At 39.3% G+C, this 25,336-nt stretch overlaps 2 protein-coding genes across 2 annotated transcripts in view; one reads left to right on the top strand and one right to left on the bottom strand.

Moving 5' to 3' along the window:
• Positions 1–13,321, bottom strand: part of LOC135478226 (PAN2-PAN3 deadenylation complex catalytic subunit PAN2-like) — a 38,431-nt gene extending 25,110 nt beyond the window's left edge. Inside the window, 13 exon segments of the mRNA XM_064758498.1 lie at positions 180–352; positions 1,409–1,536; positions 2,805–2,881; positions 3,226–3,367; positions 5,406–5,550; positions 6,929–7,047; positions 8,122–8,139; positions 8,141–8,200; positions 9,331–9,441; positions 9,443–9,452; positions 10,314–10,486; positions 11,897–12,217; positions 13,275–13,321. Of these exon segments, the coding sequence (XP_064614568.1) occupies positions 180–352; positions 1,409–1,536; positions 2,805–2,881; positions 3,226–3,367; positions 5,406–5,550; positions 6,929–7,047; positions 8,122–8,139; positions 8,141–8,200; positions 9,331–9,441; positions 9,443–9,452; positions 10,314–10,486; positions 11,897–12,067 (1,327 nt within the window). The 5' untranslated portion in view covers positions 12,068–12,217; positions 13,275–13,321.
• Positions 13,322–13,671: 350 nt separating this feature from the next.
• Positions 13,672–24,833, top strand: LOC135477454 (RCC1 domain-containing protein 1-like). The gene is made up of 6 exons (XM_064757564.1): positions 13,672–13,926; positions 15,561–15,830; positions 16,281–16,455; positions 17,395–17,516; positions 19,441–19,656; positions 23,492–24,833. The coding sequence occupies exons 1-6, from the start codon at positions 13,881–13,883 to the stop codon at positions 23,689–23,691; spliced, it is 1,029 nt and encodes a 342-aa protein (XP_064613634.1). The 5' UTR covers positions 13,672–13,880; the 3' UTR covers positions 23,692–24,833.
• Positions 24,834–25,336: the final 503 nt, after the last annotated feature.

The raw sequence follows: 25,336 nt of genomic DNA, 5'->3' as shown, positions 1-25,336 counted from the left end.
CCAGCAACAAGTACAAGCAGACTGAAATGATTTTAATTTTTTTTCAAATGAATGTCAATGCAGCGCAAAGTTTCTACAACATCTGAAATACTGATTTTTTAAAACAATACCAAAATTCAGGCATACACAGAAGTAAAAACTTTCAAGAGTAATATGTTAATGTATACATCTCCACTCACCCCTTCCCATCGGGGACTCTGGCACACTAGATTTGCGACTTCGATGTTTGTTGTTCTCATTTAGTTTGTATTGCACTTGGTTCCGACGTTTGTTGCCTGGGTTCGGAGCGTAACCAACATTGTGGTAGATCTTCATCGACCTTAAAATCTCACTGTCGACTGGTTTAGGTTTTCTGCAAAAAAATTATCAATGTCATACAACGTGAACAGATTCTCTGAGTGTGTTTAAACCAAGCTTTCTCGATTTGAACAAAACTGAGACAAACTATTTGTTTCATTCTTGTTTAGGATGGCAATCAGTTTATCTGATCTGAATATTTTTCAGTCCCACATATTAGTCAACAACTATTTTATTATTATTATTTTTTTTTTTTTGCTAAATCTTCTTCTTCTGCATTCTCCCCACAACAGAGCAATTAAATCTATAAATCTATGATGCTTTGTCGAATGACACCTCATTTTCTTATATGAGGGAAAAGTTACATAATCTGTGATAGCCAATGAATGCTCCATACAATACAAAACTACTTGCCAAACAAATACAAATTTTCATTGGTCGAGGTGGAGATGTGTCGTTGTTAATATTGAAGATGCGGGTTGCCGTCTTCTGGTATTTGCATTTCCAGCCAAATGAAAACTACTTCAGCAACACCTGGTTTCACGGATAACCCACAAATGTACCATATATTGTCTCCAAACTTAAAACTCAATCCCTATCAACCAATTTGGTATTTCGTGTTCACCCTACCCCTTTGTTTTTTCTCAGACACTTTACAACAACAGGCTTACTATGTTAAAGCTGCTACGATCATTTTCATTGGCCATTCTCAATTCTGTTAATAAGCCATCTGGATCAGATATGTGAGCTCCTTCAGCAGATGTTGTAGACAATAGGTTATGGGCGTCTGAATGAGGAGAGTATGCGGTCGCTGTGAGTTCAAGTCCAGCTCATGCTGGCTTCCTCTCCGGCCTTATGTGGGAAGGCCTGCAGCAACCTGCGGATGGTCGTGGGTTTCCCCCGGGCTCTGCCCGGTTTCATTCCACCTTAATGCTGCCTGCCGTCGTATAAGTGAAATATTCTTGAGTACGGCGTAAAACACCAGTCAAATAAATAAATAAATAAATGAGGAAAGTACATGTATATGTTCGTCCTTGATTAACTACAAGTAGATGCTGTTCTCAATCAGGTTCCATGGTCACAGTCTTCCCAACGTCCAATAAGTACCTACCTGTACACTTTCTGACACAGGTAATGTGGCCAATCAGACAGCAGTGTGCCCTGGGTGGGGTACTGCATGGGAATGATAGACAGGGGAGTTAACTCATCATTGATGTGGATTGGCTGATGTGGATCAGGCTGTAAGAATGAAGAGAACATTTTTCTTTTTTTATTTTTGTCAGTGAGAGAGAGAAATTGAGGAAAAATTGAGGAAACTACGTGTATATGTATGTTACACACTTCATCATTTTGTCATTTTAAAACAAAAGACACATAACACATAATATAATTTGAGTTATTCAGGGAGAGCAGCAATGCGCTTTACAACTCAATAAATCAATTATTAATGTGGAATTCTTATGAGGCCATAAATAAATCAATTATTAATGTGGAACAACTCAATAAATCAATTATTAATGTAGAATTCTTATTAAGTCATAAATAAATCAATTATTAATGTGGAACAACTCACTAAATCAATTATTAATGTGGAATTCTTATGAGGCCATAAATAAATCAATTATTAATGTGGAACAACTCAATAAATCAATTATTAATGTAGAATTCTTATGAGGCCATAAATCAATTATTAATGTGGAACAACTCAATAAATCAATTATTTATGTGGAACAACTCAATAAATCAATTATTAATGTGGAATTCTTATAAGGCCACAGGATGAGCCATTGGAAAACAACCTAGCAACTTAGCAAAAGGCAAAGCAGCGTTCAGATGATGTAAGCAGAAAAAGCTGCATTCTCAAGTTCTACAATAAATTGTGCATCTGACTGATCAAAATTACAAACATGGCAGCATTTTCAATTTTATCAATGCACACAATTTTGTTCTGTGATATCTCAGTTGTTCAACATCAAAAGTTGTTCTCAAACGTTAATCTTCATAAACTTGCGGGATGCTTTTTTAATGTATACCCTAACTCCTCAGCTGTTCGCATATAAAAGACCAACTTTCAGCACAACTAATGCACATTTTTAAATTGACTTGGGGAACAAACCTACATTGGTTGGATTGTCCAGTTTCAGGGCTTATTTCATCAATCTACACAGATTAATGCCTTCAGAATATGCTTGAATAAACACCTTACAAACACATAAAAAAGATTGAAGAATTATGCTTCACAGATTTAGTCTGGTGTTGTCTTTTCTTTTAAACAGGATCTAAGCTAAACCCAGAGCATTTTTCTGAAGCTTCCGTCCCCCAAATGAAGAAATATCTCATACCTGATTTGTACAACCTATCTATCAACTGTTCTCTGTCTCAACAGGAAATGGCATTACCTCAAATTCTGGCCTGCCTAATAGTGATACTTTTTCTTAACTGTTCTTCCCCTTTCAAACTGCACATACACGTCACAGCATTAATACATGTAGGTAGGTAAATCTCACCGGGTGCACAAACTCTGTGGGCTCAGGGAAGGAATTGAAAACGGGCTGGTCTGTGTTCCCAAACAGATGCAAGTAACCTGAACAAGGACAAAAAGAATACACACTGGTAATTGTAGACAGAGGTACACAGAATGGATTAAAAATTGACGTTGGTCAAAAGTTTGATAACAGCAGAGCAGTAAAAAGTGTGTCACGATTTTATACCATATTTAATTACAAACCCTCAAGTCATCAATTGCTCTCCAATTTTGATCAACCTAAAGAGAGGGAAATCATGCAGGTGTAAATATCCCCTAAGGGATACAGGTGTTATAGTTTATTATTTTTTCAAACACATACACACTTTCACCTGGGACTAAGGACAGAAAGTAACATGAGCATGTGAACCACACTTTTTCATTAAAAGGGAGATAACCCTTACCTGTGCTGTCTCCAAAGGCCATGGTTTGACAGCTGGATGAGATGTCAAATGTGTTGATGAGGCCTCCGTGTGTATGAATCTGGTACAACATCATGGAAGCTGCCGTCATGGCAGTGGCTTCGACAAGCTGGAACTGGCCTGTCTGCATGTCAAAAAAAAGGCAATCAGAGAATACTGGTATCTCGCCTGATCGAGCAGTTTGCAAAATGTTCAAGTCATGTGATACATTACAATATTGACCTCTTAACCCAAAAAAGAAAACAAAAAGGTAGAATGACTGACACTGATATACACAGATATTATCCTCTAATTTTAACATCTTGCCATTAAATCAACAAGAACAAACAAAATTATTACACTGTCACAACTATGATTATGTTTATTATGTGCACAAGGATTGCACAGAAGTGACTTCGTATGTTATGGAGTTGTAAATCATTGTGGTAAAAGACACTGTGTTCAATGAGTGCACAAATTTATCACAGAGGATCTTGAGATATGCCAATCATAAACTGCACTTGGCAATCAACGTACATGTACTACAATAGGCAATTGCAACCCTGTGAATAGCTCAGCAAAATGTTCAGCTATGAGGCAAGACTTCCTTGGTCTTTGATATGCAAATCGTTACCAATGACTGGCTGTCTGTGTACTGTGGGTGGCCATTGCAACCCTATGATTGGCCAAAAACTTAAACAACCTGGACACCAACAGCATCCGATCCCCCTCTCTTCCTTACTTTGTTAGGCGAGCTATAAAGGGCAAACACTTGTTATCGTGGGATTTATATAACCCTCGCTTGCAAATTTTAGTCACATCACAATGCAGTGTACACTTACACACGCTTAAAGAGCTACTACCTACAGGTCCCTGTGGCCAAGGGGGTTAGCATGCCAGATCGTGTTGGCTTCCTCTCCTGCCGTATGTGGGAAGGTCTGGCGCTGACGTGTATCGACAAATGAGGTCGGACTTTCAGACACGCACGACGTCATTCAGCATAACTGCCTTACTCAATGTCATATCAGCCTGATTCATCGTCACATAAGGAATATTATCACGTCATGTGAAGAAAACTTTAAGGAAACTGCCGAAGATTTTGTTTTTGACAACCCTTCACTTATTGGGGTTAAATAATATTATTCATTGTAAATTTTTTTAACCTTGTTATATATATTCCATAAAGTATCCTTTATTTCCACCTGGCCTCTCTTGGGACTGAAGTCACACACTTAAGCAATGTAAAATCACCGCCATTAATTAAACTCTGTTATTTCACAAACACAAAGCAATATACAAAGCAATTTCAAAGATGTTGCAAAACAAATTTCTTCAGAGAATGTCAGCATACTATAGAAGGTGACCCAGTTTTGCTTCCTTCCATACTCTCAATTTCAAGGGTTTTCCGGGCTGAACTAGAACACACCCTGATTTTCCTGGCTTTTCAATGCCCATGGCAAGTTACTTTTCAAATTCCAGGGGGGTCTTCATGGCCGAGGGGGATTAGCACACTAGGGCAGCCCAACGACCCAGAAGTGTCCCACCAATGTGGTAGTGTGAGTTCAGGATTTTTTCTCTGGTCATACATGGGAAGGTCTGACAAGAACCTACACATGGGTAGGGGATTCCCCTGGGCCCTGCCCGGTTTTCCTCCCACCATAATGCTGGCCAACATCGTATAAGCGAAATATTCTTGAGTATGGCATGAAATACCAATCAAATAAATAAATAAATAAATAAATCAATAAAAAAGACTTTTTCAAATTTTCAAGGCCCTGCAGGAACTCTGTATCAATGAAGTCTTCATGTCTGCTTGACGTTTTATATCATTCTTTACAATTTTTACAACAAGGAGTCAGTAGGTGTATCATGTGTGTGTACAAATTCTCTGTGTACTTGTGACATGGCCAGTCCATGCCGCCAAAGTGCTGCGCCACTGAAGCACCATGCTGCTGAACCAGGCATGACACCAACACAGTCAACATTACACTGACACCGGGTCAACCATTCCTGTTTCCTTGTTCTACTCCCTCATTGCCAAATGCCAAGCGAGGCAGTAACAAGTGCCATTTTGACTCCGTTTTGGGTTTGATCCCAGGTCTCTTGACTTCAAGGCAGACGCTGTAACCATTAGACCACCAAACAAGTAACCCTGTATCAATGACTTACTGTACTGCCCTTACCTGTGATACAACTGCCAGCCTATTGGAGAAGGTGGGAACAAAACGAAGGAACATGGGGTCAATGATGACCTGTGTTGGGGCCATAGCTCTCATCGTCCTAAGATCATACACCATCAGGAAACGGTCTACATTCAGACTGCCCATTCTACAACAACAACAAAACCTGCAGCTCCAATATCAACAAAAAAATAACAACACATAAAGAGGCGATTTTCTTTTAAAGTGACATGGTCGCTCAAACTTTGGATTTTTGAACAAATTCTGACTGCGACTTCTTAACGAAGTTTTAAAGTTTGTTCATAAACTAAATCACTTACGTTGAAATAAAAAATATTCATTGAATATGTAGCTTGTACGAGCACAGAGAAGTCCTGCCATTATTCAAATTCAACACAAAGCAGGGGGACCATTTTGTCTCATTAACACTCAACCTGAAGGGCCCAAAGCATGTGGGCAGCCTTCGGCAAGTTCCCTATGACATCGACTTTCGTTCAGTCGAGATACACATAGATACATGCAAAGTACCGCTTACACAGCATTGAGAAAAGGTTACAAATAATCTTCTCATTACACTAAGAGTCAGAAACGTGTGTCTCTTTGAAGTTTAACACCCCTGCCCACAACAACAACAACATTTGCATCCACCAATCCCGAAGCAGTTTTGCGACATCTTAGTGCTTCGTAAGACCCTTCTCTTTCTTCAGTGTACTCCACCGTTCAAACTGACCGCCAATTACAACTCTAGACTTGTTTGTCAACCTGTTGAACTCTTTTCTATGCCTCTTTTGGGCTGATCCTGTCACAAGTGAGGAATAAGTCCTTCTTTCATGGCCATAGTCAGCTATGTTTATTTACACATAAATTTTACTGAGCGCTGTGCCCATGCTCCATTTTCACTTAATTGACAGCGCCTTATTTAAATATTCTGGCAGAATTTTCAGTTTTCAGTTTTTTTTTTTGTTATTTCTAAACATTCACTTAACGTACAATGCTGTGGGTGAGGTCAAAAGCTTGTGACTTTTACTTCTTGAGAAAAATACCCGATACTAAATATTTGGGCCACCATGTCACTTTAAGGTAAGTAAGCACTACTGGAAAGATCATCAAAACCATTTTTATTTATTCTTTTCTGTTTTTTTTTTAAGATTTATTTTTCACTGAATTAAAAACAGTCAAATGTTGGCAATGTGGATGAACTCTTGCTACTGATGTTTACATCTGCTTCAGTCAAACGATTTTCTTTCCCTTCACCACATTGCTCAATTTATAATATAGAATTTTTTAAAATATACAGGGTGACAATCCCAATCAACTGTGGCAGCACAGTCACAAACACACACACCAAAATTAATTTCTTTTTTCCAAAGAGGACTTCAATACTGATATTCAAATTTATTTGAGTTGTTTTCTATGCGATTATAGTCCACATCAATTCATATCAAGTGTACTTCACAAAGGTAAATAACACAACTGACCTTTCAAAGATTACCTGTGATTGGCAATTCTAAACACATGACCCTCACCTGTTAGAAAATCCAGCAGTCACGAGCAGGTTGCCATGGAGATCAAAATCAGACAGCGTGCCTGAGTGAGCCTCCAGGACATGTTCTGCTATCATTGTGTTGGGGTCAAACAAAGTCACCTACAACCAATTTGTTGTTGTTGTTGTAGTTTTGTTAAGTACAGCATTATTTTATTAACGATTTCAAATTTTAGCCATCATACGACATGACTAACAGCGTATACCTTATTGGTTTCTACAATTTATTTATTTTATTTATGCAAAACCCATGACTTAGTTTCTACAAGTATTTATTCATCTCTCAATTCATAAGGCCTTTCAACCAAAACTCAAGAAAGATTATTACTTATTAATATAAAGGTGAACTATCAGCATTTCTTCAACAGTCAAAAGTGAAACTGTATAAATTAGACTCTTTGTAGTGTCACATTTTTTATACAGCACTAATACATTTAGTTTAGCATAATCAGGTTCACCAACATTGCCAACTTACACCTAATTTTCATTTTACTCAGAAATCTAAGAAAAACTATAAATCTACAGAATAAGTCTATTTCACACTAGCCACAGAAGTCCTAGCGCAAACATAACTCCTTACACATCGATATTTTAAAAGTTGGGGGGGGGGGGGGGGGGGGGGGGCATTTTGAGGCAAAAAAGGCTTGATAGAAATTAGTGATGAAAACAACAAAAACATATGTTATATCAATCAGCCGTTCGGCCTCTTTCGCTATCACCAGTATTGCCTATAATAGTACAGTGACTTTGAGGTGCCTGTTCGTTTCAATAAAAGCACATCTATCAGCGTTCATAAAACTGCTTATTGGCGTTTATAATGTTGTGCCAAGGAATAAATGGGATCCAAACATACATGCATTTGCTTCGAAACAATGGACAATCAATGATTGGCTGAAAATGCCCTGGCAGAAATACAAGGGCCGCAATGCCATTGGCTGTTGAAAGAATACCGTTTCTGAAGACTTGTATACACACAGTAAAGCAAGGGTGATAACGAAGCCTACAGCAGGTATCAACCTTGCCAACAGGGAGATGCATACCAGATGCTTAAATAATACTCCTGTGAGGTTCCGGTGGGTTATCTTCCAATCTCACTCTAAAAATTGTCTACACAATTCCAACTTTACTGTGTAATTTCATCTAAATGGTATTTTTATCTGTGTACATGTATATTACCTTGCCACTGGTGTCTCCTGCCACAGAGAAACTTTGTGGACATGCGGAATATAGCACAGCCTGGCTCTTCCACATCCACCTGAAACATATTACAAAGGAAATGTACCACAGAGAAAACTTTGTGGGACCTGCAGAATATAGCACAGCCTGGCTTTTCTGCATCCACCTGAAACATATTACAAAGGAAATGTACCACAGAGAAACTTTGTGGACCTGCAGAATATAGCACAGCCCGGCTTTTCCACATCTACCTGAAACATATTACAAAGCAATGTACCACTGAGAAACTCTGTGGGCCTGCAAAATATACCACAGCCTGGCTTTTCCACATCTACCTGAAACATATTACAAAGGAAATGTACCACAGAGAAACTTTGTGGACCTGTGGAATATAGCACAGACTGGCTTTTCCACATCCACTTGAAATCCAAAACACAAGTAGCACAGTGAAACTTTGAGAACCTGCAAAATATAGCATAAAATACATCACACTGTTTTATTGTTTTGTTGTATGTGCTACATAATTTGACATGACACTGAAATACAAGTACAAAATTTCTTCACTCTGAATTCTTTTGTGTCTGACAGCCTTTGGAATAAGCAGTTTCACTGTAAATTGACTTAGTTATATCTTTGATAAAAAAGAAATTATTCACAAAAAGTACAATCTTATCAGTCAACACAGAACAATACCTTCAGAAAATGCTTGAATAAACAACTTGCAAAGAGGAAAAATGGTTGAAGAATTATTGTACTTTCATTAAAGTGAAACATAAAGTCAGCCACTAAAGCTGAATAATTTAATAAGGCAGTATTCCAAAAATGTTCTAAAAATATTTTTAAAAATCATTTAACAAAGTAAATAGCAAATAATCGTCTGTACCTAGCCACTCATTTGGTGACGCCATTTTGCCATGTTTATAGCTATCTAGAGTGATGTCACAAAACCTAGGAGCTCTCCCGCACCATTGGTATGTAACAATGTGACAATGAGAAAATACAAACAAAAACTAATCGCACACTTTACGTTCACTTTGAAGTCAACAGTGTTGTCCATACACACCAAACAATGCTGTACATGTTTGTTGACACTTAAGAACTTGTCATTCACTGACACAGGCCTGTACCATCTGTCAAATTTGTTTACGGGGTAACACGATGACACTGATCCCCATTGCGAAATTCTTTCTGCTGATAATGAGAGCTCACCTGTCGGATTTCCTGGCCTTTCTGAAGGTCCACCTCTATAACTTTTGTTTGGTGACCTCCCATCATGACAGAGGTGGGACTCATCTGTAACATACACTGCATCTCATGCATTTTCCTCAGCTCTACAAACAACAAACACAGAACGGGAATGTTACATCCTGCTAAAACAGCCTAAAACTTAACCATTTTTACTGGCAAAACAATGTAATCAGTTACTCTTTGTCTTGACACTTATACTGTTCCAGTAGGAAATCATCAGTGTTAGATTTTCGTCATTTTTACCAAAATCTAAATGGATTCTCGTGGATTCGCTCTGCAACAATCCACCAGAATCTGGTCCAAATCTAGCATCACAATAAAGTAGCTCTCAATGCAGATATTACTAAATATGACAGTAAACAGATTTTGGGTATTTCATGTTCATCAATTGATGACTTGACATAAAGTATATTCTATTGTAGTAAAACCATGAATTTGAATGTGACATTTTTTGAGGGAATTATCTCAGGTTCACGTAGTCATGACGACAATCCGATTCCTGGAATCTCAACGAAAGCAAGGCCCAAATCATCCAACATGTATCTTGCAAACAAACCTCAAAACACCTTTCTGAGATCAATAATTTTCATCACATGTTTTCAAGGAATTTTTGTCTATATTTCTGTCAATGTTAATTTCTTTAAAATCCATATATTTCATTAGCCAGAATGAAATAAAAAATTCTCTTCCAATCGGCCATATTTTTTCTGCTAGGCTTGGGTGACCAACAACACATAATTTTTGTATGACATCCTAAAATCAACAATCTTTATTCGACCACCCACCCCATGGTTCTCATGACTTAAAACAAGTTCTGTTATTCAATAAGGTGAACTTGCTTTTATTGCTTGCTGCAATCCCCAAATTGTGAAGGGCAAATAGATTCTAGAGCGTGGAATACCTTAAAAAGCATAGCAAATAGGTGACTTTATGCAATGACTTACGAATATTCAAACACTCTGACTCCTCGTCTTTCTGTCAACCTCAGTTGGTTTTTGGACAAGGACAGAATGCCCATTTCATGACAGATGAGCTGACGAATGTCATCGCCATGGGGATGAGCCTGGAATGATGCATGTTTTTCCAGGTGTAGACCATAATACGATGTCACATGACCCTGAAAACAAAATATTTTTACATTTTAGATGTACTGAAACTTGTCAACATTTTTAATCTACTCCGATTTATAATCTTTTACAAAGGACATATCCTCTACATTTACAATTCGCAGCTTCAACATTTCCATCCCAACTCCCTACCCACCCCACAAAAAAGCCTTCTTTAAGCTTACGTTTAGTAACTACTGTAAATGCCTTTTTATTCGCGGGTATAAACTTTTGCAGATTTGGCAAGAAGACATATTCCTGGGAATCAACTTACGTGGATCTTTGCAGAATTTTTGGACAACTGATAAACGAAAATCAAACTTCATTACAGAAACATGAAGTAGTAAAACAACTCAAGCACTCAAGTAACAATCTTATCATTTAAACTTGTTTGTACCTGTAAGATGTGACAAATATTCTATAAAATACAGTAACTTGATCAAACAAAGGAAATTAATCCTCCTGAGCTTTTAATCTTTTGAAGACTGTTAATCTTTATAAGTCGAAGCCCTTACCTGCTGCATTAGCAAATATTGGTGTCACTCCCTCCGGGAGACAACAAGGATTAAATGTGATATAAATAAATCCCACTGTTTAATTCTCGTGCATCAGCAGTGTGAGTGAAACTTTGAGTGAATTGTGAAAGATTTGAGTAAACTTTTCAGAAATCATCATTATGAAAAGAAAGTTCGAAGTGCAGAAACCCCGTATCAATGTATCGGGTGCGTCGGAAAGGTGATCTGACTGGAAGTCAAGTACAGTCGATAAGAAAACAGTCTCTCTCATCGTATGTATATCGTATCATGTACACACGCCCAGTACAAATTATTGATTTGTATGTCTCTATCCGCAGCAATAAATCAACAACAATGTCGCAATGTGGCGATAATTAGACGGATCTAAGCCTCCTGAAAAGAAGGCAAGATTAACTGACGATCAATTAAGCTGGATTTGTGAAAGCCGGAATACATTCTAATTAGGTATTTCTAATTAACGTGTTTGAAAAAGTATTAGAACCATCCTTTGGATGGGCAGCAGTGTTAACGAATTGCTTCTTAACGCATTTATAACTGTAACGCATGCTACATTAATAAATTACTTACATGGGTTTTTACATTGGATAGCACTTATTTTCGCGGCAATGTGTTTGCCGCAAAATTTGTGAATGTTAGTACCACACAAATAAAAAAGGCAATTACACTTTGCTCATTACATTATAATATTTAGTGTCAGGACATAAAAGCCTATTTAAGTGCCGAAGGGTTAGACATATATGTCAGATGTCAGAAAACAAGGCATGGAATCAGAAGACTACAGGTCCACAGTTCACATTTCAATACAAGAAACTGAGAAGCGAAAACAGTCTTTGTAGAACCTGCTCCTGGTTCATTATATACATGCATGTTTAACAGCAAACTTACCCCCTGGTTGCCCATCCAAAGGAGCTCCTGGGTGTCGAAGGCCAGAGCTGATACCCCAAAATGATCCCCTCCATCAACCATGATACTATGCAGCTCGTGGTACTCGCCTTCCAGCCCAGTGGTCTCCCCCTGATCATACAACGACGGGTCCATGTGACCCAGCGCTGCCATTGGCTGACCATGGCCATACTGGGTCTGTTAAGTATGGATTCTCCATCAGCCATCCTGATGACCCGCAGTTATCTCCCCTGTGTAAGGCTCACCATTGAAGTTTCTGGGGATGTCATTGAAGTTCATCTTGAGCTACAAGCTCTTGTGCATCTGCAAAGAAATCAACAAGACCTTGAAAATACATTTGGATTTAAATGGAAGTTACGACCTGTGGAGAAGAAAAAAAACTGATAAGAAATAAATCATTAAACTTGAAAGACTAGTTGTGTACTAGTAAAGAACAAATTGAATATGAATGTGGGAGCAAGTTCTGACTATGATGATTGTCTTTCGATCATTAGGGACATGAAGTGTAGGTTCAAATCCAGCTTTGGACAAGGATTTGTAGATTCCATTGGTGACAATAAGTATAAGCCCCAAAAGAACCCAACTTTCTTATACTGTCTTTGGAGTCTCAATGCTTACATATGTTAATTCTGTACTGAACATATTTCCAGGCCTATTGTCTTTTGTATCAAACAAGTTTCATGCAAATAAAAGACACCAACAGCACCTGTCACCATATGTCTCTACTATCTTTAGAATAGACTTATTAAAGCCACGAAGGCTTCCCTTGGCACAAGCTACTTGGTCAATGCCGACATCTTGAGCTGTTATGCACGTCCTGCTTCTTTGTGGTGCAGTGGAAGATGGCGGCAGTAGCCGAGAGGTAAGTGATTAAGGACATATTATGGAAGTGTGGTGTGAAAGCAGGCCTTTAGGTTGGTGTCTTTTATGTGCACAAGACTTGTTTGATACCAAAGACAATCGGCCTGGACCTTTGTTGAGTACGAAATTAACACTGTTAGCGTCAAGACTTCAATGGCGCAAAGCAAGTATAAGAAAAGGAACTAGAGTAGGAGTGAAAGGTTCTGAATTATGGTGATACAATTACAAAATGTGTCAGGGGAGAAGCAGAGCTCTTATCTACCCGTAGCCCTAATCTTCTCTCAACAGATACCATACGTCATAAAGTATGTTGTCGAGACACTAGGTTACATGCGGGCAGATCATCTTCGAGTCTTGTTGTTTGCAAAGCTTAGTGTTTAGTAAGACGTTGTTGTTTTTCAACATCCGCTGACGTTTGCTTTCTCTACTTATTCCAACTGCAACAAGAGTGCTTACAATCGGGTTGTACTGTAAAGTGTTTCTTGTACCAAAAACCTACTATGAAATCAGCGATCGCTTGAGTTTTAAGCCCAGTGATATGATGCCGCCACTAAAGTGTAAGTAAATGTACCTCCACACACACAAGAGTGACTGGCTTTATTTCGATCTGTACAGAACGGCAGCCGTCTTTAGGGGTACACTAGTATTTCCGTGCGTAAAAAAAAAAATTACCACACCAGTCTCGTGTAGGAGGAATCTAAGTGGTTCACTCTAGTGTTTAGTTCATAACTAAAACGACACGATGGAAGTGAAGAAAGACGCACGAGGCGTTTTCAACTTTTTCGAGTATCGAGCGTAACTTCCTGTTAAGGCCCATGAATTATCGGTCTGTCCATGTCGAAGGTTACAGGTTCAGTTGGGCAGTTTTGTTTACATGACTACATGTGAGGCACATGTTAGGGTCAAGTTGAAAACTGTCAAAATTCCGAAAAAAATTTGTCTGAAACGTGACTGTGATGGGTATTTACTTCACGGGATTTAAGCCTATTTCTCTGACAACTGAAGATATTGAACATCATAGAGTACTGAGCCCGGAAAAGCTTGAGTTGCCGCGGCTAAAAGCTCTTGTGAAAAACAACCACGCCGTAAGCCTAACGATGAGCACATGTCCCAATGTCTACTGTCATGGTCGTCTATGCTCTGTGTGAATGGTAAATACTTCGCCTAGCTTTCAAGCCTCTTAGCCTAGTACAAAAACACATACATGTGTTGTATTTTTAAACCTATGCGAGACTTCAAGTTACTATAGTTTTAGACTTGGAGTACCTGCCTCAGGTACATTTCCGAAATTGTTGAAAATAGACCTCGACGTTTAGTTCAGTTGAACTAGACTTGGAACTGTTAGTACGTTGCTTGAGCACTGTTGATTTATTTATTTATTTGATTGGTGTTTTACGCCACACTCAAGAATACTTCACTTATATGAAGGCGACCAACATTATAGTGGGGGTGGGGTGGTGGTGGTGGTGGGGGGAGGGGGGGGGAGCCGGCAGAGCCCGACGACCATCTGCCTGCAGGTGGCTGGAAGACGAGCACTGTTGATGTTGCTTGTTGGTGGCATAAGCATACGTGTATGGTCCTGTACAATCATGACCGTATGACTAAGTCATATATCCATGATGTTATCCCAGGGCGAAAAATACCTGGGCTACCTCTCAGCAACAATAGCATGCTCCCAGGATATGGTCAAATAGCCAAGGCATTGATATGTCTCCCTGAGCCTTTTCAGCTGACATATAGCAATTGCTTCTGGTCCATGAAACAGTGAAAAATATGTGGCAGGCCTTGGTCCTGATACCTTTGAAAAGGTCAGCAACTAAGATCACAAAAGAAACAATTTTCTCCCATTATTATATAATATATATATATATATATATATATATATATATATATATATATATATATAAAATATATTATTTATATTAACAGCTAGCCATGTTAAATTACCTTGGTTTTCCTCAGGTCCCATTTCGATGAAATTCAATGGAGAAATAAATTATAGAAGACTTAATTGAATTTTCTCCAGTATACCAATCATTTTGAATTACCTTGCATGGTTTACCTCCTGGCTATTTCTTTGAGGCGGGGCCTCCATGGCTCAGTCGGTTAGCGCGCTAGCGCAGCATAGTGACCCAGAAGCCTCTCACCAATGCGGTCGCTGTGAGTTCAAGACCAGCTCATGCTGGCTTCCTCTCTGGCCGTACGTGGGAAGGTCTGCCAGCAACCTGCGGATGGTCGTGGGTTTCCCCCGGGCTGTGCCCGGTTTCCACCCACCATAATGCTGGCCGCTGTCGAATAAGTGAAATATTCTTGAGTACGGCGTAAAACACGAATCAAATAAATAAATAAATAAATAAATATTTCTTTGAGTAGAAAGTACAGTAAACATGCAGAACAGTTCTACAGCATGTGACCCTGTTAATATCAGAAATTGTTGAAAATAGACCTTAACGTTTATTTGAACTACCTGGTTTGGTGATTATCTTTGTAAGGCTAGAGACACAGAGAAAACTGTTTTATAAATAAAAGCTTATGATCTTGTCAGGGATCTTCGTGGCAGAGACATTAGCATGGTATCACAGCATAATATCTCAGTAACTGCAGATGGTTGAAGGTTTCCTATGGTCTCTCTACCTGGTTTCCTCCCACCATAATGGTGGCCTCTGTAGTTTAAGTGAAATAGTCTTGAGTGCGGCATAAAACTTCAATCAAAAAAATAAATGATGATCTTGTCCAAAAAGAAAAACAGTCAGTGGATATATTTATTGTATTACTACTCCATCAGATTTTGGATCAGCCTTCATTTCCAATCACAACACCTTTGGTTGGAGCCGACTGGAAACGCACGCTAAAGTCACATCTGCTGCTGTAAAGTGGACTGACTTTTGGCTGCTTTTGGATGATGGAAAACTCCAAACTTTCAATGAGGAAGGCTGTAAGTGTGATGGGTTAACTGTGAAAAGGGATTATGTGGTGACAACAAAGGGGGATAACTCTCAGCAGATAAATCTGTCCTTTTTGGCCGCAGGAGAAAATTCACTCTTGGGATGTTCAGGTAATTTTGCTGAATTTTCTTTTTGAATGTTGTGGTACTGAAAGTTTACATTGATTATGTATTTATTAAAATGTTATATATATATATATATAAATTTGCTTAACAATGTGCTGTGGTTCGCCTGGAATGTTGTCAGGTGCATAACAATGTATTATGATTTGTCAGGTGATTAGCAGTGTGCTGTAGTTTGCCTGAAAGTTTGTCAAGTGCTTAGTAATGTGCTGTAGTTTGCCTGAAAGTTTGTCAAGTGCATAGCAATGTACGGTGGTTTGTCTTGAAGGTTGTCATTTTCTTAACATGCTATGTTTTCCCTTCAGCGAGTGCTGCTCTATTTTCCTTCACAATTAAACTTTTTAGCAGATGAAATAGATGATATAGATGGTATAATCTTCATGTGTAAAAGCATGAAGATACATTTGATAAATAATAAATAAAATAATGTTGATATAGAGGATGGCAGGTGTGGTGAGCTGGAGTTCAGGGACAAAGATTCATCTGATCTGCAGCCTCTTGTGACATGGAATCCGCTGAGTTTACCCTGTCAGGTGACACAGGTGACTTGTGGGAAGGAACATACTGTCGTGCTCTCGGAGACGGGCCAGATTTATACCTGTGGACTGGGCAGGTAAGCTTTGATACTGTGGGGTGTTTTCAGGTTTTAAACTATGTATTTGATTTTGGTTAATATTTGATTTTGGTTAAGTGTTGTTTGTATTTGTAACTACTATACCTATACCAAGGACACCTCCCTCCTCCCCAAAGGTTTCTACGGCTTCATGTTACCTGAGTACCAGACAAACCTCCTGAAATCAGATGTTGTAACTGAACCAGTAGGAGGTGAAGTTGAAACCTAACAGCTAATAATATAAATATGGAGGGGCCTCCGTGGCTCAGTTGGTTAGCGCGCTAGCGCAGCGTAATGGCCCACAATTCTCTCACCAATGCGGTCGCTGTGAGTTCAAGTCCAGCTCATGCTGGCTTTCTCTCCAGCCGCACGTGGGAAGGTCTGGCAGCAACCTGCGGATGGTCCTGGGTTTTCCCTGAGCTCTGCACGGTTTCCTCCCACCATAATGCTGGCTGCTGTGGTATAAGTGAAATATTCTTGAGTAAAACACCAATCAAATAAATAAATAAATAAATAAATAAAAATATGGACAATAAAGCACACTTTGGAATGGTAATATTCAAATGCTGAATCATATTGAAGCAAACAATTGTAAGTAAAGCATTTTTTGATCCAGTTTTCAGAAATATGTCTGATGAAGATGATTTTAATCTTTTTTTATTTTTATTGTAATTCTTCGACCTTTTCGCATGCTTGTAAGATGTTTATTCAATCAAATTCTGACGACATTTTTCCGTGTGGACTGATAAAACTGTACTTTTTGTGAAGCCCTTAAACTCAGCCCTCCAACCAGTGTAGTTTTTTCTCCAAAATCAAATTTAAAATGTGCTTAAATTTTACTCAGAGTTACCCTTTCGTGTGCGAAATTGCCAAGGAATTAGGGTATTGCCGTTTATTAAACAAACTGTTTCACGTCATTTGTCTCTTCATTTCTGTCAGCCGAGGTCAATTGGGTCACAACTCTACAGAAAGCTCTCTGAACCTGACCCTAGTGGAACAACTAGAAGGCCTGCGTATAGCCTGTGTCAGTGCCGGAGGCTGGCACACTGTTGCTGTCAGTGGTAAGTGTCACTGGTGACATCTAGAGGGTCTGTGTGTGGGTTGTCAGTGGTAAGTGTCACTGGTAACATCTGGAGGGTCTGTGTATGGCCTGGAGGCTGGCACACTGTTGTTGTCAGTGGTAAGTGTCACTGGTAACATCTAGAGGGTCTGTGTATGGCCTGGAGGCTGGCACACTGTTGTTGTCAGTGGTAAGTGTCACTGGTAATATCTAGAGGGTCTGTGTATGGCCTGTGTCAGTGCTTTAGACTGGCAAACTGTTTGTTGTCAGAGGTAAATGTCACTGGTAACATCTAGATGGCCTGTGTATGGCCTGGAGGCTGGCACACTGTTATTGTCAGTGGTAAGTGTCACTGGTAATATCTAGAGGGTCTGTGTATGGCCTGTGTCAGTGCTTTAGGCTGGCAGACACGGTTTGTTGTCAGTGGTAAGTGTCACTGGTAACATCTAGAGGGCCTGTGTATGGCCTGGAGGCTGGCACACTGTTGTTGTCAGTGGTAAGTGTCACTGGTAATATCTAGAGGGTCTGTGTATGGCCTGTGTCAGTGCTTTAGGCTGGCAGACACGGTTTGTTGTCAGTGGTAAGTGTCACTGGTAACATCTAGAGGGCCTGTGTATGGCCTGGAGGCTGGCACACTGTTGTTGTCAGTGGTAAGTGTCACTGGTAACATCTAGAGGGTCTGTGTATGGCCTGGAGGCTGGCACACTTTTGTTGTCAGTGGTAAGTGTCACTGGTAATATACTAGAGGGTCTGTGTATGGCCTGTGTCAGTGCTTTAGGCTGGCACACTGTTTGTTAGTGCTGGAGGTTGGCACACTGTTGTTGTCAGTGGTAAGTGTCAGTGGTGACATCTAGAGGGTCTGTGTATGGCCTGTGTTAGTGCTTTAGGGTGGCACACTGTTGTTGTCAGTGGTAAGTGTCACGGGTAATATTTAGAGGGTCTGTGTATGGCCTGTGTTAGTGCTGGAGGTTGGCACACTGTTGTTGTCAGTGGTAAGTGTCACTGGTGACATCTAGAGAGTTGGCACACTGTTGTTGTCAGTGGTAAGTGTCACTGGTGACATCTAGAGAGGGTCTGTGTATGGCCTGGAGGCTGGCAAACTGTTGTTGTCAGTGGTAAGTGTCACTGGTGACATCTAGAGAGGGTCTGGGTATGGCCTGTGTTAGTGTTGGAGGTTGGCACACTTTAGTTACAAGTGGTAAGTGTCACTGGTGACATCTAGAGTGTCTGTGTATGGCCTGTGTTAGTGCTTTAGGCTGGCACACTGTTTGTTGTCAGTGGTAAGTGTCACAGGTAATATTTAGAGGGTCTGTGTATGGCCTGTGTTAGTGCTGGAGGTTGGCACACTGTTGTTGTCAGTGGTAAGTGTAACTGGTGACATCTAAAGAGGGTCTGTGTATGGCCTGGAGGCTGGCAAACTGTTGTTGTCAGTGGTAAGTGTCACTGGTGACATCTAGAGAGGGTCTGGGTATGGCCTGGAGGCTGGCAAACTGTTGTTGTCAGTGGTAAGTGTCACTGGTGACATCTAGAGGATCTGTGTATGGCCTGTGTTAGTGCTGGAGTGCTAGTGCACTTTCCCGATGTTGAAAACTTTCCACCACATGTTTTGTTGAAAACTTTCCACCACATATGTTTTGTTGAAAATGTATGTTGTGTCACCTCCAGCCGTATGAGGATGGTCATGGGTTTCTGCTGGGCTCTACCTGGTTTCGTCCCACTATAAATGCTGGCCACTATCGTATAAGTGAATCACGGTACACTAAATGACCATAAATGACTAATTTGCCATTTTTCCTGATTCTGAGAGTTCTAATGATTTTAGAAAGGTGTTTTGAGGTTTGCTTGGAATATTTAGAACATTTTGATAATTTTTGAAAACCAGTACAGCATAAACCAATCAAACAAAGAAGCAACTGTTATTTCAGATATTGGTGATGTTTATGTATGGGGCTGGAATGAGAGTGGACAGCTGGGACTGCCGTGTAAAACACTGCATGATAAACTGGCCTCTGATAAACCCTCTGAGCCATTGACCGAGGATTTGGTTGTGCTGATGTGTGAACCTTGTCTTGTTAACTTCTCCACTGAGTTGACGATTGTTGACGTTAGTTGCGGGTCCAGGCACACAGCCATTGTGACAGGTAGGTTTTGTAATTTTCTGCATGCTGGCTTCCTCTCCAGCCGTAAGTGGGAAGATCTGCCAGCAACCTGCAGATGGTGATGTGTTTCTTCCGAGCTTTGCCTGGTTTCCCCCCACCATAATGCTGGCTGCCACCATATAAATGAATCATTCTTGAGTACAACATAAAACACCAATCATATAAATGTAATCTTCTGAATTTTGTAATGTGTAAGGTGGCGAGTTCAAATCTTGCTGCTGCCAATTTTACATTGACATACATGTACAAGTTTTTTATAGCTGGATGTCAATATATTCCTACATCCTTTGCAGTGAAAATCATAAATGAAATACAATTTCATATTCATCATTATGAAGCAATAGGCCAGATATGTTGATGCATGTATAAAGTATCTCAAATAAAGTTTAACAAGCATACCATTTTTTACTAAAGCAAGACATCTTACATGTAGTTCAAAGTGAACTAATGTGTACACATTAAAAAAAAAAAAAGCAAATCACAGCGCTGTTACTACTTTTGACAAACCAGGTGCGAGTTATTTCTGTAACCCGAGAAGACACCTTTCGTCACCCAAATGCCATTAGTCAGGTGTACGAAACCCTTTATACATGTAGTTATTGATTTATTTATGTGATTTTTGTGCAATGTCAAGAATTTTACCCCTGTGGCATACCTTGTATATTTCTGGAAAATAGAACAATAAACATATGCACCTGTCCATCCGTCTGTAAGTCTGTGATCATTTTTTACAAACGCATTTCCCACCGTTTTTATCAAATTTTCACAAAACTGGGCCTGTGGAGGATGACATACAGAAACCATGCTCTGTACAGCGCATGCACACTCTCTTACCTATCACTTTATATCACAGCCACCAACAGTAAATTTTGTACAGAAATCTGGAACAGTGCAAAGGTCAAAGTGTGATGAGGCAGGAAATGATGTCAGAAAACACAAACAATCCGTCTCACCGTTCGTCTCTAATAATACTTTCTACACATGCATTCTCTTTATGTAGAGATTTTATAAAACAGTTTTATTGATCAGTGCTGATTAATTAGTGCTGCAGAAGGAGAAAAATGATGAGGCTAATCCTACACAAGTCTACGTGAGTATCACATGCTCTAAACATCAAGCCGGTCTGTTGGTGGCAGTCAGGTAAAGTGAAAGGCAGAGAGGGATGCATGCACTGGAAGGAGTATGGGCAGAAATTTGTGCTGGAGTTAAATGTGTGTTTCATTAATTATGTAAGGTTTAGCTTTAATGAGAGAAAGTGCATGTGAATGCAGCTTTTTCTACAGTTTTCAACTGATCTTCATGAAACTTGGCAGATGTTTCTGGAACCAGAAAGAATATCCACTTCACTTGTCTACACACTGTTTACTGGAACAGTCCAGCAAATTCGAGTTATTGTTCCTTGTTTAAATGTTACATGGAAATTAACTCTAGTACAAAGATTTTGGTTATATGGAAAAAAAGTTTTGGAGTTATACCATTTTTTTTGTTTTTAAATTTCATTTTTGAGGCATGGTTTATATATCTTTATACTTATCCCTGATTTGAAGTATATTTTACCGTCAGTGATCAGATATTTTCGGAAATGAAAAAAAACTATGAACTCACCTGTGTGGCAGTACCACCTTGGCGTCCCCGATGTGGAAAAAGTCAGTAAGTTTTGATTTGGAGTTTTTGTCGCAACCATGTCTGAAGTTATATACATGTAGGTATTTTTGTATGGATAGGGATGAGTCTTGACATTTCACATTGTTGAAACCTGAATTACTTCTGGATTTGATGATGAAAAGCAATATTTTATTTTAATTGTATATTGATTTGTAAAGTACACAGTAAGCCACAGGTTTATAAAGGTGTGACTTATAACTTCATTGCACTCCTTCGTTTGACGATCTTTTAACGTTTAGGCTACCATACCGCACATGTTTCCTGTTGCATGTCACCATGAGCAACATTTGTATTGCAAGTCGATATCAGCAACATTCTTATTGCATGTCGATACTAGCAATGTTCATATTGCAAGTTGATACCAGCAATGTTTATATTGCAAGTTCATACCAGCAATGTTTATATTGGAAGTTCATACCAGCAATACTCATATTGCAAGTTCATATCAGCAATGTTCATATTGCAAGTTCATACCAGCAGTACTCATATTGCAAGTTCATACCAGCAGTACTCATATTGCAAGTTCATACCAGCAGTGTTTATATTGCAAGTTCATACCAGCAGTACTCATATTGCAAGTTCATATCAGCAATGTTCATATTGCAAGTTCATACCAGCAGTACTCATATTGCAAGTTCATACCAGCAGTACTCATATTGCAAGTTCATACCAGCAGTGTTTATATCTCAAGTTCATACCAGCAGTACTCATATTGCAAGTTCATATCAGCAATGTTCATATTGCAAGTTGATACCAGCAGTACTCATATTGCAAGTTCATATCAGCAATGTTCATATTGCAAGTTGATACCAGCAATGTTCATATTGCAAGTTCATACCAGCAGTACTCATATTGCAAGTTCATACCAGCAGTACTCATATTGCAAGTTCATACCAGCAGTGTTTATATCTCAAGTTCATATCAGCAATGTTCATATTGCAAGTTGATACCAGCAATGTTCATATTGCAAGTTCATATCAGCAATGTTCATATTGCAAGTTGATACCAGCAATGTTCATATTGCAAGTTCATACCAGCAGTACTCATATTGCAAGTTCATACCAGCAGTACTCATATTGCAAGTTCATACCAGCAGTGTTTATATCTCAAGTTCATATCAGCAATGTTCATATTGCAAGTTGATACCAGCAGTACTCATATTGCAAGTTCATATCAGCAATGTTCATATTGCAAGTTGATACCAGCAATGTTCATATTGCAAGTTCATACCAGCAATGTTTATATTGCAAGTTGATACCAGCAATGTTCATATTGCAAGTTGATACCAGCAGTGTTTATATTGCAAGTTGATACCAGCAATGTTCATATTGCAAGTTTATATCAGCAGTGTTTATATCGCAAGTTGATACCAGCAGTACTCATATTGCAAGTTCATACCAGCAGTACTCATATTGCAAGTTCATACCAGCAGTGTTTATATTGCAAGTTCATACCAGCAGTACTCATATTGCAAGTTCATATCAGCAATGTTCATATTGCAAGTTCATACCAGCAGTACTCATATTGCAAGTTCATACCAGCAGTACTCATATTGCAAGTTCATACCAGCAGTGTTTATATCTCAAGTTCATACCAGCAGTACTCATATTGCAAGTTCATATCAGCAATGTACTCATATTGCAAGTTGATACCAGCAGTACTCATATTGCAAGTTCATATCAGCAGTGTTTATATCACAAGTTCATACCAGCAGTACTCAAATTGCAAGTTGATACCAGCAATGTTCATATTGCAAGTTAATTCCAGCAGTGCTTATATTGCGAGTTCATACCAAGTCACCATCAGCAACGTGACATTACTGTGGTATGAGTCGATGACATTGCCGTACTTGATCTTGGGGCATTCATACAAAAAAATTATTTGTGTCAAATTTTCATTTTTGGCGACTGTTGTTTGAATTGATTCAGGTTTGGTGTATAGTAAGTAGGTCATGTGCGCTGATGTGGATCCGTACTATTTTCATGTGGCGGAAGCATGAAACGGAACTCACCCACATCAGCCCATATTTATTCACTACTCTATAAATACAGGCATGTTTTGGTGGATAGATATAAAACAAAACTTGTTGTGTTGAAATACATACCTGTGGCAACCCGGTCTGGAGTTTGTTTTTTCATTTGTTTTTCCACAGATAAAGGGGACTTGCTAATGACAGGATGGAATAACTATGGACAGCTGGGACTTGGTGATACTGAGACAAGAGACAGGTTTACTGCTGTCACTGGATTAAAGCAACGCCATCTAGTGGTGGAGAGAGTTAACTGTGGATATTGGGGAACGCTTATTTGGACTGCAGAGTCTGCAGATAATCCCTCTGATGAGAAGGGTTGAGATTTTGTATCTTTTCAAAGCTTTCATTACTGACATTGAACATGTGTTGAATGACTATTCAGTAGATAGATGATATCATTTCACTTGTTGGTTTATCGACACATGCTCTACCTTCAAACGAAATGGGCTAGATTTCCTCCTGTCATAAAACTGACAACCCTCATATAAGTTATTTGTTTATTTATTTGATTGGTGTTTTACGCCATACTCAAGAATATTTCACTGATACGACGGCGGCCAGCCTTATGGTGGGAGGAAACTGGACAGAGCCCAGGGGAAACCCACGACCATCCACAGGTTGCTGGCAGACCTTCCAACATCATGTAAGTTAAAAAGTATCATGTTAAAACACCAGTCAAATAAATAAATCAAAGTAAATGTGCTGACAAATGGCATAAAGAAATATACTTTGGATGACTGTAAGTGTAATATGCTAACATTTGCTGAGTCAGTGTAATGTGCTGACATTTACTGAATCATTCTAATGTGCTGACATTTACTGAGTCAGTGTAATTTGCTGACATTTACTGAGTCAGTGTAATGTGCTGGCATTTACTCAGTCAGTGTAATGTGCTGACATTTACTGAGTCAGTGTAATGTGCTGACATTTACTGAGTCATTGTAATGTGCTGACATTTACTGAGTCAGTGTAATGTGCTGACATTTACTCAGTCAGTGTAATGTGCTGGCATTTACTCAGTCAGTGTAACCTGCTGACATAATATGCTGACTTTCACTGAGTGAATGTAATGAGCTGACATTTGTCAAGTCAGTGTAATTGATGTTAACTTGTGTTACAGTGCTACCAGTTTTGTGATACTAGTAACTTCTGTCTATGTTGTTTACATCATGACGATATGACTGAAATATTGCCAGTGGCGTTAAACCACTATCCTTCATTCATTTATTCATTCATTTAATGTGATTTGGGCAATATTTTCACCACCACGCTTGTGCGAGTGAGACCTGTAGGTACAAGTAAAGGCGCCAATACCCGATTGTTCTGGTCTCAATTAGAACTCCACAGACTGGAGTTGCCAACTTCAAAATCTAGTACAAAAAGACAGGTTTGTTACTGTAACTTGACATTATGATCGGACAAAATGTGCCCAGTTTACAATTATCAATCAATGATTTTTGTTTTGTTTTTCATTCAGGAGTATTTCATATGATATGAAGGTGATATGACTTCATGTACTGTTTTTTAGCTTAAATTTTTCACTAAGTTTCTCGACCGGCCCGGATAGCACAGTTGGTAGAGCCTCCGCTTCGGGACCGGTAGATCCAGGATCAATCCTTGGTCGAGTCACACCTAAGACTTTAAAAGAGGAAGTTGTAACTTCCTCGCTTGGCGTTCAGCATGAAGGGGATAGTGCAACGACTGGTTGACCCGTATCAGTATAATGGCTCGGGCGGGACGGCTTACTTGCCTTCGGTAAGTCGTCTCAGTGATGCAGCACTAAATAAAAGAGCGGTGGAAATCCGTCCTGCAAGAAGGAGGCACATTACACGTGCATGCACCCTAATGATTCCTTCGTCGTCATATGACTGAAAAATTGTTGAGTACGACGTTAAACCCCAAGCACTCACTCACTCACTAAGTTTCTCATCTTCCCTATTTCTGAGAGTTCTTCAAACCTGGAAA

Source organism: Liolophura sinensis, chromosome 11 (assembly GCF_032854445.1).
Source record: "Liolophura sinensis isolate JHLJ2023 chromosome 11, CUHK_Ljap_v2, whole genome shotgun sequence".
NCBI lineage: Eukaryota > Metazoa > Mollusca > Polyplacophora > Chitonida > Chitonidae > Liolophura > Liolophura sinensis.
Note: the sequence above shows the minus strand (reverse complement) of the source record. Positions and strands in the feature narration are given on the sequence as shown.

Coding starts and splice junctions, on each gene's coding strand:
- LOC135477454 (XM_064757564.1), top strand. CDS start 13,881: ATGTCCCAATGTCTACTGTCATGGTCGTCTATGCTCTGTGTGAATG. Junction 17,517..19,440: donor GCACACTGTTGCTGTCAGTG/GTAAGTGTCACT, acceptor CTGTTATTTCAG/ATATTGGTGATGTTTATGTA. Junction 19,657..23,491: donor GCACACAGCCATTGTGACAG/GTAGGTTTTGTA, acceptor GTTTTTCCACAG/ATAAAGGGGACTTGCTAATG.